The sequence below is a fragment of the Anolis carolinensis genome, chromosome 2 (assembly GCF_035594765.1).
Source record: "Anolis carolinensis isolate JA03-04 chromosome 2, rAnoCar3.1.pri, whole genome shotgun sequence".
In the NCBI taxonomy this organism is placed as follows: domain Eukaryota; kingdom Metazoa; phylum Chordata; class Lepidosauria; order Squamata; family Dactyloidae; genus Anolis; species Anolis carolinensis.
Window position 1 is genome coordinate 120,203,856 of NC_085842.1, and position 16,013 is coordinate 120,219,868.

The 16,013-nt window shown below is 37.6% G+C and overlaps 1 protein-coding gene across 1 annotated transcript in view; it reads right to left on the minus strand.

Annotated features, from left to right (window-relative positions):
- dock2 (dedicator of cytokinesis 2) overlaps positions 1-16,013 on the minus strand; it is a 377,601-nt gene that overhangs the window by 53,041 nt on the left and 308,547 nt on the right. Inside the window, exon 34 of the mRNA XM_008104636.3 lies at positions 4,725-4,810. Coding sequence (XP_008102843.1) covers positions 4,725-4,810 — 86 coding nt within the window. The remainder of the gene's footprint in view (positions 1-4,724; positions 4,811-16,013) is intronic.

Sequence of the window (16,013 nt, forward strand, 5' to 3'; positions counted from 1 at the left end):
TGATGCTGGTCAAAACAGCAAGCTTTCTTTTGCAATTTATCTGTGCATATGTACTTGAACAGTGACATCCATGGCCACTTCTCCTCAGTAGGCTCAGGGAACACCGTCATTGAAGTCCAATAGGATAATTTGGGAGATGTCTGTTATCTATATTTTATTGTGACACCATCCTAGCCTAGCCTATCATAAAGGAAATAGCTGGACTCTATGTATGAAACATTTCAATCTTGATATTCTGGATGGATGACACTATGCTATCAAGCTGTATTTCTGTTCTACTGCAATGTATGATAGGAGATTCCAAAGAGAGGGACTGATTAACTTTCTTTTGATACCATTATAGCCCCGTTCTATAAAACCCTATGCCTTCTTACACTCTGATTTAGCCTTGAAGTGATTACAGCACTAACTAACCACTTCCATTAAAGGTTTTAATTTTGATAAATTATGGAAATTATGAAGGATATTGCCCAAGAAAATAATGACAAGAACTTAGCAAGTGCTCAGTTACATCCCTCAATCTTCAAATGCAATTGTTCTGTATGTCTTGAATTATTACATTATGTACCTTTCTTAATTTTTTTTGAGCTTCATTAGTAATCTTCATTTAAAAGCGGAGCTCTCTTATACTACATTAGTAACTTTTACATGTGCAAAGCAATTTTGATAGTTATTGGCATTATTCAGGGAAAATGCAGTATTTTATATTATATCTTGGTGTTACTTTACTAGATATTACTTTTAATAGGAGCTAACCCTTTTATCTTATTGGCGTTCAATGAGGAACATGGGAAGTGACTTTGGTGGAATCTAGCCTTAATTATCATTCTTTTAAAATTCCCCTGTACCCAGATCTTCCTTCAATGAATTCTATACAATTCATAAATGGTTCCCTTATGATTTCTCATTGAGGTCATATTCAGAAGAAAAATACTTGACTTCTGTAATAAAACAAAGTTACGTGTATTCAGAGCATACTCTGGCCTTGGGCTGGCTTGGATCAAAAACTACTGATGCTTAAAATAGAATAGAATAGAATCAATGGGCTACATTTTAATGATTAAGTTACATCACACTGATGTCTATGTACTTACTCTAAGTAGAAGTAAGTCTGAGACTGATCCACCTATTTTTTTATGAACTTTATTGTTTATTGTGAATAACCTTCCAGTTTTTCCTTTGCAAAATCTTGCCATCTGCATTAGTGATAATGGGGCTACTGTCATTGTTTTGATAGTTAAATAACATGTGAAGGAAAGATTAACTCATTATAACAGACCTCCAAAAATTTCTCTTTATTATGTTCCTCAATCTTATAAGAAATGTGTGTTTCAGATTTGAAACAGATCTTTGCAACTGCTGGAGGTTCCATATTATATACTGATTAACAAAAACAACCATTTGGCGTATTTCATGTCACCCCAACTATGAAACCTACACAGCATCTAGGATTTCTCAATCTAATTAAAAATGCCACCTCTTTCACGCCTAATTTCAAGACTCTGACCAGAGCAGAATTTATAGATTTAGCATCAAACCAATATGTTTTCTCTCCTTTCCTCTGCTTTGTTTAATTTGAAGTCTAGTGAAAAAGTTAGGAAAATTCCTAAGCTTACTCATTATTTTGTAGCATTTTGATTGTCTCTAATAAAGATATTGTCCAACTGTGGGCCAAAAACAGATCACCAGGCATAAAAATCAAGGGGATAATTTTGCATGCTGCATATATGTGTAACTCTGTGTGTGTTTCATGCACATATACCTCAATATAAATAGTCATAAACTCAAGACCCGATCTCAAACAAAATAGATATTATCAAGAATCAAGAGAGACCTGTGACTAAAATATCTATAAACTCCAACTCAATCCATGATGAACGCAACTGCTCATTCTGGCTTTGTATGCCTTGACTATTTCCTCCTATGCAAACTGAAACTTCTACTTTTTGAAAAAAAGTTCTTGGAAAACTTTAAACAACTTCCTTCTGAAAGCAAACACATTTGGAAGCCTAGCTCTGAGCTAGAGAGGTCTAGATTATACCATATCCTTTTGTCTGCCATTTCATTTCCTATGCACAATGAGTTTGCACCTTGGGGAATCTTTGAGAAGAAAAAGGCCGTAGTTCTGTGGTAGAACACATGCCTTGCATACAGAAGATTCCAAGTTCAATCCCTAGCAGCTCCAAGTAAAGCCTGCTGGAAATCAGAGCCTTTGCCATTCTGTACAGATAGCACTGAACACATTACCTTCTCACTGTGGTATAGCACAAGCTATAATCCTAGACTAACAGGATGTAAGATTAAGCAAATGGTCTGAAAAGACATTTACTTTACAAACAAAAAACCACTTTATTATTCACATCATGTGAAATAGTCACTTATGCGGGCACAGGATACTTCAGATGAAAAAAATGGGGTCATGTCCCCAATTATTCACTCCAACTATTCCCAATCTTGGCAGAAAACAATAGGATATCATGGGGAATTTCATTAAGATTCTGCCTTCTCATGTTCAGCTGAGTAGCACTGAGGAGTGTCAATGTGAAATACAATAATGATTTTGGTGGCATTTGTTTTCAAGGAATCTCTGGGTTTTTTAAAAAGTGAAGATGTTAAATGTTTCAATCTGATCTATTTCCATTGTCACATTTAACATACCTCTGTTCAATCGGGGGGGGGGGGGAGGAATATTTTATACATTACAACATAATCACCAATACCTCTTGCAAGATTGTGCATACGTAAATTTCTAGCTCTATAAGCTAAATAATTTTCTTCTGGTTACTATTCTGTTGTTTGTCCAAAGAATACACAACACAATCTTAAAGCATACAGTTCAGAACAAGGAATGGAAAATAAGCATTCTTTGATAAAATAAAAGCATTTGATTTTAAAACGTGAGGTCTCTGAAATTAAAACCTGCAAGCACAGAACTGGGCACAGAACAAACCAAGGTTTGGCAGGCTACTAAACTAGAGATTTGCTTCCAAAAGATTTCAGAGACAGCTGTGTTAATCTGTTTTAGTATACAAAGAAGGAAAAGCAAGAGGAGTCTTATCACGCTAGATTAAGTAGTTTATTTTTATTTCAACCCACTTCTTCAGCTATATTGATGGACTGTAATCAAATCACAAATATCTAAATACAGTTACATAGTTGTAGGTTGGGATCCGAATGGAAAGGGATATATACAGTTCCGATTCTAGACACAAACCTTCAAATGGATGCACAAGATTATACAGGCCTATTAATCAATTGATCTATTTATTACCTTTGAGGTGTGAAAGCAATATATTCTGCCTATTGAAAAGAGATCTTGCTGAAGACATGTTTTTTTGTTATACATGTACCTATGAAGAGAAGCATCATAGTGATATATGTAAGTTGGCATTCTGTTGGGGGTACATGCAAGTGTGTCCATCATAGCCAGATGCAGAACAATCTATTCAGACTTCCAGAGGACCCTAGCTCATCTCAGCAGGTGAATGCAGCCATATTCCTTCTGGCTACAGGGACATAACCAGATGCGCCCCTGAACCTCACCACACACCTTTCTCAATCAGCCAAAGAATGGCTGGATGAAGGCTACAATGACTCAAATGTAAGTGTGGAGTTTCTGAGTGGACTGGTATAATGTAGTTTCACATCAGTAACTATTACATTACATTGTGTTATACATAATATCTGTCATAATATGCAAGAAATTATTACCACTTTTTAAACTTTTGCTAATAAACTGGAATTTTTGAACATATCCCATAAAATGGCCTTATGTCAAAGTCAGATTCATGGCAGTGAGCAACAACTTAGGTGAGTAGTGTCTTAAGACTATAGATAGGATGTTTGCCATTAAATGAATCCTGGCACCCAAAGCCTGTAAGAGTTAAACATTATTTTCAAGCAGTCAGGTCACGCTTTGCTTATGTACTTGAGCAGTTTCAGCTAGAAGCAGTAGGATATTTTCCTGGGTGCCAGGCTTGTTTGGATAATTTGTGGGAGGGGGAGGGGGTTCCCTGTTGAACCGGGTTGGTGTTATCATTTCTGAATTGTAAATTCATGATTTCTGAATCCTTTTCTTATGAATTTGAGCAGATGTGGTTCCATCTGTTTGAGTGTAAAACAAAATTTATGATAGGGTTGCTGTGGATTGTTCGGGCTGTATGGAAGCAGCCATTTGATATAGCAATGCTGGGGATCTGTCCCTCCCCTCCTCCCTATATATTTTGAGAGTTTATTCATGCACCCTCATTTAAAGGAGGATTGTTTTTTTTTGTTTGTTTGTTTTTTACAATTCCAGCATTTTTCATTCCTTGCCCTCTTTTTCCTGCCCTCAGTACTTGGCCCAAAATATCAGTGACCAATGAATCAATGCCCAAAGACAAAATATCTTTATTTGTTACTACTTGGTTATGTCTAAAAGGCACAGATGCAAAATCTACAACACTGTAACAGAGATATGAACTACAGTCCTCTGTTTCTCAAGGCAGCTCAAAAACATAGTTCATGTTCAGCTCAGACAATTTTCTGAGAATGACAGGCACTATAGAATTACTAAAGGTTTAGCTGTGATAACTTGGAAGACCACTGAGACTCCCATGTAAGAGCAAGACTGAAGAATAACGCCTAATTTTAAAATGTTTCACATTTTAAAAATAAATACTCAGCTTTAAAACATAGCAATCAGACAAATTATAGCAAAGGATATGTTCCGATGCTATACTTACATTGATTCAAATAAATGTAGGTACTGCTCATCTCCACGACCTCCTTCTACTTCATGGTCCAATTTTAAAATGATTTCATTTTCAAACTGTTTGGGGAAAGGATGTAGAATTGTTGAGTTAGTGTGTCCGTAATTCTTTCTTTGAGACTCTTTCACCATTCTAAAGTATTATCAAAACCTTAGAAGTGATTTCCCCAAGTTCACATCCCAATATGCAGTTTATAAACGACAGGTGAATGTGATAATCAGTTTTAAAAGTAGTGGTTTTATGAAATTATGTACTAAAAACTACCTGTTTGTTTCACACACACATCACTACTACAAAACCTTTTCTCTTCTATCCTCCCCAACCCCAACTTATTGGGACCCATCCAGACAGGGCTTTAAACATGGGAGTTCCCGTTTCAAAAAGGGGAGCAGCTAGACAATGTCAGCACTAAATGAGCACTAATTCGGACCAACTGAGGGAAACTGCAGGACAAAAAAGTCCCCTTTTATCCCATTTCTGGCTGAAAGATGTGTTTCTTCATATGTCTGTGTGACCCTGCATGCCAAAAACACATGTTTTCCTTCCCTTCCCCTATGGAAATTGTTCCAGCTGATTTCTGTCCCCTTTAAAAAGCCTGAAACAGTTGATCAGTTGATTGGCTGTCAAATGGACACAGCTGATTGAAAGGAAGCATGAACTGAGAGCCAGTAGAACTCTCTGAAACTCTTTATTTAACATTGTAAACACTGTAACACTCTAAACAGAGCTTTAATAAATAATTAGTGGAAAGGAGAAATCTGGCGGAAGTTTTTTTAAAAATTTCCTCCATTATGTGCTGATCCGTATATGTGCACATGTGACTATGCTTGTATTTATTATATTCACACGTGTGCATATACAGATCAGCACATAACCGCATTAAAAAAAACAAACTTCCACTAGATGTCCCTCGTCTACCCTCCATTTTATCCCAAGACACAGATGGGCTGTGTGGATGCCTGGGGAGGAAAGCCCAGGACCGGCACATAGTGTGGGAACCTGCTCTGAGATGCCAGGATTTTTTGCCCCTCTTTTTAATCCCGCATTTTTGGCACTGTCTGGAACTGCCCTCAGTTTATTGCTGGTCATTCTCTCCTTCCAAACCAGTAATAATGGGTTATAAATTCAATTTATCCTTCCAATTTATCCCTGTGCTTCTTTTCTCTTGCTTGATTTTTTCCCCTCCTCTATGCTGCTGCTCCTTCACCTTTCCACTCTTATCAACCACAAAAAGTTTATCTTCTTCTCTGTCTTAGGGATGCCATACTCTAGTTCCCCAAAGTCAAACAACCATATTTAGATATTATGGATTATTTTTGCTCATTACACAAATCATGTGGCAGGTCATGAAGGGCTGGACACACACACACATTTCCCAGTCAAAGCAATCATTTTCAGCATTGTTTCATAGTCAGGAAACAACACTGAGCTTTGTCATATATGTTTACATGTGATGCATGCATGCACAACCTGCAACCAAAATGTTTTGTGCATCTCTGGTCCATTTTCTTTATCACATTTTAACCACCTTTTCTCTTCACAGGGTTCCAGTACATGTAACAGTTAGAGAAAATATATTTTGTATTACAGGGATGCCACACAATTTGGATTATGTTGGAAATATGAGTCATGGCATTTCTGAGCTCATATCCCAGAAAACCAGAAATCCTTGCTAGCTAATTTTTGAACATGTGTACCAGATGCCATGACTAAGTAAAACCAAGCCAAATGGACAATATACCAACCTTACCTTCCATTATCCTTCTTTTCCACTAGCTTTTGATATATTGCTATATAGATTTATCACTAGACGTTTATAGTGTACTTGAATTATAGATATAACGTTCACACCATAGAACTTTAGTACTGATTACAGAAAAGATGTTTAATTGACTTTATTACATTCAAGGAGAAAGTAGGTGTTAATTAGCAGGTTAACAAAATGGAATTAAATTAAAATGATCTGCACTAATTTCCACATCCCTAAAGCTTATCTATCACCAAACACACAAAACATATGGTGCCAAGAACAGTGGAGAATTCAGGTGACAAGGCAGAAAAAGTGAATTTAAGATCAATATTTATTTAACATTGAATGCATGATAGCTGTAGATAGATTGTAACACTAACAACCAATCTATATATATAAAAGAGTGATGGCATCACGGCAATTCACAAAACAACAAAAGTACAGGCCCCCCAACCTCAAAATTTGACAACACAAACCATCATCCACGCCTCAAGGTTGATACAACAAAAAGAAAATAAAAATAAAGTCCTAATTAGAGGGAGAGCAATAATTTTTTTTATCCAATTGCTGCCAGTTTAGAGGGCTAATCTCTGCCCACTTGGTTGCCTAGCAACCAAGGGACAGCCAGGTTTCAGTTAGGGGACAGGCAGATTTAGGCCTCACTTAGACTTCTTCCACAGATTATCTAATTTGCACTGGATTATATGGCAGTGTAGACTCAAGGCCCTTCAACACAGCTATATAACCCATTTATAATCTTATATTATCTGCTTTGCACTGGATTATCTTGACTCCGCACTACCATATAATCCACTTCAGTGTGCATTTTACACAGCTGTGAAGAAGGGGCCTCAGATAAACATAAACAGGCCGGCAGGATAAGTGAATATGTTGGATAATAAGAAGGGATTCAGGAAAAGCCAATTAAACATCAAATTAGGTAATCGTTATACAAATTAAGCATCAAAACATCATATTATAAAACAAATTTGACAGAAAAAGTAGTTCAATGCTCAGTAATGCTATGTTGTAATTACAGTAGAGTCTCATTTATCCAACACTCGCTTATCCAATGTTCTGGATTATCCAATGCATTTTTGTAGTCAATGTTTTCAATATATCGTGATATTTTGGTGCTAAATTCATAAATACAGTAATTACTACATAGCATTACTGCGTATTGAACTACTTTTTCTACCAAATTTGTTGTCTAACATGATGTTTTGGTGCTTCATTTGTAAAATCATAACCTAATTTGATGTTTAATAGGCTTTTCCTTAATGCCTCCTTATTATCCAACATATTCGCTTAGCCAACATTCTGTCGGCCCATTTATGTTGGATAAGTGAGACTCTACTGTACTGTATTTACAAATTTACCACTAAAATATCACAATGAATTTAAAACACTGACTACAAAAACATTGCTTATGAAAAGGCAGACTGCGTTGGATAATCCAGAACACTGTATAAGCGAATGTTGGATAAGTGAGATTCTACTTTAATATGAAATAATTATTGGGATAGAATAATGCAGAAAAATATAATCTCTAAAACCAGGACAGTAAATAAAGACCAACAGTCTGAAAGCAGGAAAATTCGAAATTCCACAAAGGAAACAATCAGGGCCAGCTAACACCTCCCAAGAAAGGATTCTTCCAGAAAGGAAGCTGAGAAGGGAGTGAAGCACTGTGTATTACCAAAGTCATTATTATTATTATTATTATTATTATTATTATTATTATTATTATTATTGTGTTGCAGTCAACCGTGAAAATGAATACAATCTGGCTCCAAGTATTCAAAAACACTAAAATCAGAATATATAAAAATTAATGTGGTATAATAAAACCGAACAATACAATCTCTAAAATCAGAACACTAAATAAAGAACAACACTCTGAAAACAGGGGAATTCCACACAGGAAACAATCAGGGCCAGCTAACACCTCCCAACAAAATATTCCCATCATCAAAGTCTGGCCAATCCTCTGTTTTCTCAGGGCCACAGACAGTAGAAGCACATAAAATATCGCAAAGAACACCGCTCTGAAAACAAGGGAATTCCAGACAGGAAACAATCAGGGCCAGCTAACACCTCCCAACAAAAAATTTACTCGGGGAGGAAACAGCCAGGCTTTAAATCTGCAAGGCCATTACATCCTAATCATTTTTCCTAATTGCAGCATTCATACTTGCCTCCAACAGACAAAAAAAACCAATCAGAAATATTGTATATTCACAACCTTTAGGAAATAATATCCCCTGATGGCGCAGCGTGTTAAAGTGCTGAGCTGCTGAACTTCTGGACCGAAAGGCTGCAAGTTTGAATTGGGGGAGCGGAGAGAGCCCGCACTGTTAGCCCCAGCTTCTGCCAACCCAGAAGTTCGAAAACATGCAAATGTGAGTGCATCAATAGGTACTGCTCCGGCGGGAAGGTAATGCCGCCCCATGCAGTCATCCCACATGACCTTGGAGGAGTCTACGGACAACGCCGGCTATTCGGCTTAGAAATGGAGATGAGCACCAACCCCCAGACTCGGACACGACTGGACTTAACGTCAGGGGAAAACCTTTACCCTTTACCTTAACTACCACCAATTCCTCAATACTTTATTTCCCATACCACCAGACTTCGCCACAGCAACGCGTGGCCGGGCACAGCTAGTTAAAAATAAATGCTCTTTCCTCCAAACATTTGTTTTTAAAGAATATTTGTAACAATGATAGCTCAATGAACATGAAGCAACAGAGTACACATATTGTACATTTCCTCTGCAGTTTTATTGGAGTGTAAAATGGAGGCATTTACTGTAAAGAAAAGAACATAACTAATTCTAAATTACTTGGAAAATAAAGAATGAGATAAATTTTGGAGGCAGTAAGACTGAATGATGTGTGAAAAAAGGTTTTACTTTAAATTGCTAGAGCTTTAAATAGTCATAGCCCAGTAAGTCTTATGGAGCCTCCTTTGAGCAAATCTCACTTGGGTGATGAGGCATTTCCTTCACAGTTTATGTTTTAAGACCCTGTACCTTTATATCTTGAGGTCGCTGATCTTATTCCTGGCAGCATTTATTATAACATATCCATTGAGAAAGCATATCTAAAAATGAAAGGATTGTTTTCTTCAGGAGATTTGGCCTTTCTGTCAGTGTCCTTTCATGTGCCAATGAAGCCACATAATTTTCAGCAAAGCTTCCAAGTTCAGAGTTTGAGTATCAAAGATTGACAAGTTATAATTTTATTCTTTGTCATAATATTTTGATGATAAATACAGGCTACATGTGGAAAATATATATTTGAACCTTGAACTTTGATGCATTATGGAATTTAAGTAACGCTTAAAAAGCTGGAATTTAAGTAACACTAAAAATACAAGGAAGGAGCCCTGGTGGCGAAGTGTGTTAAAGCACTGAGCTGCTGAACTTGCAGACCGAAAGGTCCCAGGTTCAAACCCCGGGAGCGGCATGAGCAGCTGCTGTTAGCTCCAGCTTCTGCCAACCTAGCACTTTGAAATCATGCCAATGTGAGTAGATTAATAGGTCTGGTGGGAATGTAACGGCGCTCCATGCAGTCATTCTGGCCACATGACCTTGGAGGTGTCTATGGACAATGCCGGCTCTTCAGCTTAGAAATGGAGATGAGCACCAACCTCCAGAGTCAGACATGACTGTACTTAACATCAGGGGAAACCTTTACCTTTACCTTAAAAATACAAACAAGCCAGATCTGTCCCCACTTGAGATACATCATGGTACTTGCTCAATAGTTTGGGGGAAAAAACATATAGGGATTAGCTGCACTGACTTGTGGATGTTCTGTGTTGACTCCAATGGTGTCCAACCCTCTACTGGAACAGATATTGATGGATTTCACCTTCCTGTCCAAGTATCTCTTTTCATATCTGCTTTGTAGGGATGAGTGAGCAGCTACTGAGGAAGGACTTTCAAGTGCAGAAATGGAAACCTGTTCACACAGTGCAACTCAGAGTGGGAATCATATGGATGTACTGATTTGATTGGACTGGAATAACGAGCAGCCCCAGCGATCACAATCTATAGTGAAGAATGCTAGGATTTTCTGTCCTACAAGGTTTGTAGTACTGCCAGATGAAGTGCATCAAAAAGATATGATCTTTTTTAAAAATTGAAATATATAGTCAATTTTTATATACTCTTCTTTCATATACATAAGAATTTTGAAGTTTATTGGTCTATTATTGGCCTGGGCCAGCTTTGCATTAATCACATATAACAACAACAACAACAACAACAACAACAACAACAACAACAACAGTTTGTGTGATTGATGTGAACTTGGCTCAGACTTTTAGGTGGACATAGTGATGATGATGATGATAATAATAATAATAATAATAATAGTTCTTATTGTTATTATCATCATTATAAAAGCAGACAGGTAAATCCTCTGGTGAGGTATAAAGGTAGAAGCAGTATCCACCAGCTTCAAATTTGTAATTCTCTTTCTCTTCTCAAGGTAGATTTTGACCTTCCTAAATGGAAAACATGCAGGAATTCTAACTCAGATCCATAACAGTATAACTATGTCTCGGGTTTTGCAATGTAATAATTTTTTGCTTTCAATAATTGTAATGCTCACCATTAAAAAACAAAACAAAAACCAAACAAACAAAACGATATGATCCCTGTATCAATGGGGGATTTGTTCCAAGACACTTTTCTCCATGGATACCTGAAGCCATAGATAAGGGGCCCTCAAACTTTGTAAGCTGAGGGCCAGTTTGCAGTCTCTCAGACTGTTGGGGTTCTGGACTATAGTTTGAAAAAAATGAACAAACACCTATGCACACGCACACGCTGATGAGATAGTCAAGTTAAGTAGGATTGTTGATATGTGCCTTCATTTCAGACTTAGGACGACCCTAAGTCTAAAGATTAGGGTGGGAGTGGGTAAATGACCTTAGAGGGCCACATCCGGCCCGCGGTCCTTAGTTTGGGGAACCCTCCCATACATTACAGTGAACCATATGTTTTGACTATATTTGGAATTACATTGGAGGACCCAGAGAGTACCACATACCCTTCCAGTAGGGATTGTTTTTGGAGCTTGGGTAAGTGAAACCATGGATATTGTGTTCATGTGGATAAAGGGGTTGTACTGGAATCACACAGAATAGATTAGTATTACATCACATTTAAAACTATGAAAAATATCAAACCAAAAAACTGCACCCAAAATGAACAAACTCAGGAAGGAAGGCACCATTACTACTGTAAATGAGCAGTAATATTTTTAAACATTAATGATTAGTAATGTTGCTGGTTATAGACCAGTGGTGGCGAACCTATGGCACGCATGCCAGAAGGGGCATGCAGCACCTCTCTCCTGGCATGTGCGGTGTTACCTGCCCTCTATTCACCTGCCCACTCTACCCCTCATTTGTCCCCACACCCAAGTGCTCAACCACCACCCCTACCCCCATCCCAGTTTGGGCACATTTCTAAAAGTTTTGCCATCACTGTCATAGACTGATGTTTGGTACAAATGAGCTGCAGCAATAGTTGATGAACAAGAAATGGCTAATCCATATGACAGAAGCTTAAGAAAAGATCAGTCATTTGTTAACACCGCAATCATGATATCATAAGCACAAAAAAGTAAAAATAACTCAATTCAGAGTATATATTTTGCAACACACTACTTGATATCAGTAATATAAGAGGGTCAAAGGGCAGCTATAAAAGATAGCACAATAGAGATGGAAGGGAAAGCTTACCATAGGAAAAAGACAGGAGGGATTATCTACACATAAAACTGTTACAGTCAGAGAATGCCTAAAATGGATCATTTTATTTAGATTTTCCTTTGGGGCAGAATAAGAAGCATTAAGATCTAAGTGCTGCTGAACTGTAAGAACAGAGAACCAGTGAGATGAAATCCATCGTTTTGTAACCCAGGTGGATATATTAAAAAGAAAGGAACATTATTTTCAGCTTAAGCAAAATCAGAACATTAATAATGTTATCTACACGGAAACCCAAAAAGAATTTTCTAGTTGGTGCAATAATCATAAATATATTTCACAGAGGACAACCAATGAGAATCATGTAATTTTGTTCTGCCCAGGTTACTACCGCTGTCGTAAACAACCTACTGCGTGATACTTCACATGAGAACACAGACCTGCACCAAAATAACTGTTTTTCATTGTAATTGTTTTAAAATGTATTTTGGATGCTGAACTTGAGAAACACAATACCAGTTTCTCCCGCTCCATAAATGGTATTCTAGTTTCAACACAAATTTCATTCTGTCACATGTTATAACATTAGAACATCAAAGCAAGTTGTGAAATAACTGTGCGTGGTAGAGCAAATCTGAGGCCATATTTGGATTTAGAATGCCAAGTTCCTACAAAACCAGATTTTAAAAAAAAGTTTTTATGATCCTCAGTTTTTGGGGCCTGTGAATCATTATGCTCATGTAGGTTGTGATTGTTCTTTGAGCATATAAGCATGCTCTATTTGCTTTATTTGTTTTTTTCTGAATTGTTTCAGCCTGAAGTGCCTGTCTTCAGAATTGAACTAATTTAGTTTCAGATGAACTGTGAACAGCAGTCTGTTAGTAAACAACGGCATAATATACAGTAACACATTTTTCTAACTGTGGTGTATACAAGCTCAGATCTGATTGATTCAGGGATGGACTTCCATCAGCAAAGTCTATTAGCAGGCCATGGCCCTCCACACCTACTTATAGGTTCACTGTATATCTCTGGTAACAGCAGCAATGGCAATTATGGTTGCAACTATGCACACAAGGCTCTACCATCTCTATTTTACTTGGTTCTCATTAAAAAGTGTTTCCATTTCTTGCTACTCCTGCTGATGCCACACTAATTCTTGTGTAGCTGTAAGTACTCCTTCACGTATATATTTGATTGTTATACTAATTAATATATACCAATGACTACTTCACCTCATTGGTCTGTCACAATTAAATGATGCCATTCTCTGCTGTAGAGACTTAGTCCTTTTCTCCAAACCTCTGCATTTGCCCAAGAACATGGAGATTTATGATACTTTAAATGTGGATAACACTCATAACATGCTGGGACTATTTATACTTGGGTGTGCATTAACACTTAACTGTCTGGAAATTGTAGTTTGATGAGGCACCATAACCATTTAGCATAGCAGGCTAAAGACCTCTCCACGATTCCCATGATTCCATAGCATTGAGCCCTGGCAATGAAAATGATGTCCAAATGTATTAATTCAACAGTGTAGATGTACCCTGAGCAGTAGTAGAATAATGCTTTGGGTCCCAGGATATCATCCTACCATGGATTGGTTATGGAGAACTTGAGCACCATGTGATATTCATTTTCTGTTCCAAATTTGCTCCTCAACACTTTCAACAGCATCATACCTCCAGATAGTAAACATATGACGAGCACTATAAGTGTGCATTGTTTTTATATTGTTTTTGCATCTGCTTTTCTATTTGTCTGTCAGTCCATCCCCTCCCCCTCCATACTTTCTCTCTCTCTCTCTCTCTCTCTCTCTCTCTCTCTCTCTCTCTCTCTCTCCATACAAATTCCCTCCTATGTTGTGTCTTGCAATCTCACCACCTCTAACAGTTTAGGGATCATTCACTGTCCTTCAGGAATATACTTCTGAAAAACGCCAAGACTACTATAAAATAAATCACCCATCTAACATGTCCACCAAGCTCTGTTACTCCTTTCTCCATTTGTCCTCTTCTTTGTCCTTTGTTACCAAGATTAGATTATTACCAGATATAATACATGTCACCTCTTCACATATGTTTGATCTGATTAATTATACCATAGAATTTCCTGACAACAATTGTCTATCCTAGAAAACACTCCTTTTTTGACCGTCCTTTCCTGGGGAGGATGGGTGGATTTGATTACTGATGTCTGGGGCTTCAAAATTATGCTGCCTGCAGGTCTTCTAAAACTAAAATTCACTTCAGACACATCTTGCTCAATAAATGTTACAGTGAATTATCCTCACCAGGAACGGCATAATCTGTCAGTTTTCCTCCAACCCCCCCCCCCCCCCCCCACACACACACACACACACACTTCATTTTTTTGTTGAAATCTCAAGGTTTTACATGCAAAAATATGGAGACACTTGTAAATGTTAGTGATTTTTTTTAAAAAAGAAGCAGCTTAAATTCAATTCTACCCCACTGGCACCAATAAATAAGCACAGCTATTTCTGGTGTGATATGGAGCATGTTATATATATCCCACCTTCCCCATTTTCTTACTGCATAAAAAAAGATGTAATGTTCAAAGATTGGTGAAAACCCATTGAACACATAGTTGCTGCATTTGTTATCAAGCCACAGTGCATGTGCCTTCTGACAAGAGTATCCAATGTGTGCCCCACCATGTCCATCTTTATTGTTTAGGTCTAAGGTCATGGCCTTTCCCACAGAACTACTGTCCAAAATATTCAGGGTTACTTTTCTGGTTTCTCTTGACTACACAATGCTCAGGGTCTTAGGACCTTATCACACTCAACATGGAATATGCCTTTCCAGTAGGCTACCTATGGCTATTGAAGACACAATATCTACCAGATGCATTCGAACCCCATCACACTCTCATTTCCCTTCTTCCCATATCTATTGAAATAATGCACCTTTGACTTATCATACTGCATACGGATGGCTCCTCCCAATCTGTTGGATATTCCACAATGTCACTGTCTCCCACTTCCCTTTTTAATTATTTTTGGCAGATCTTGTGCAACCATGTAAGTCTGTGACATTTATCCAAATGGAGAAACATAAAAATATCTTTTTGGTCCTGTGGACCTGTTCAGTAAAACCAATCTGCTAATCGACTTCTTTCAATGGGACCCTCCCAATCTATTCAACAACTTCTATCCATCCAGACCTCATGTTCTACTAACCCACTTTTTTCAAAGGGAAACCCAATATTTGCTAAACCACTTCAAGCCATGCAAACCTTACGATCTACTAATCCACTTCTTTCAGTGGAAAACCTACGGTCTGTTAACAAAGTGTGAGCTGCCAATGATCTGCAAACAGGTGTATAACCACACCTCAAAAACTGTGCCGTGGAGAAAAAAGGACAGGTGAAAATGATTGGAATCCCATCTTACAAAAGGTACTGTCTGCATTCAGCTTCCTACAGTTATCCACAAAATGGATGATGGGACCCTTAAGAACCAGCATGTAAAGGGTTTCAGAGATGGGGTATTTTACTGTGTATAGAAGTCCTTACTTACATGCTTGGCTGTCTGTCTGAAATTAGATATAAGAAAGAAAGGTTTATGTATTCTCTCTACTCTGGAATGAGAGATCAGACCAGAACAGACCAGGAAATACTATTATGTAGGACCAAGCGAAGAAAGGAAAGTGAGTGGGAACAAAAATCGCCCCCTCACTTAACACTTTTTTAAAACATCAGATTTTAACAAAGATAGTACATCCATCTTCTTTAGCACACATAAGCATATTAAT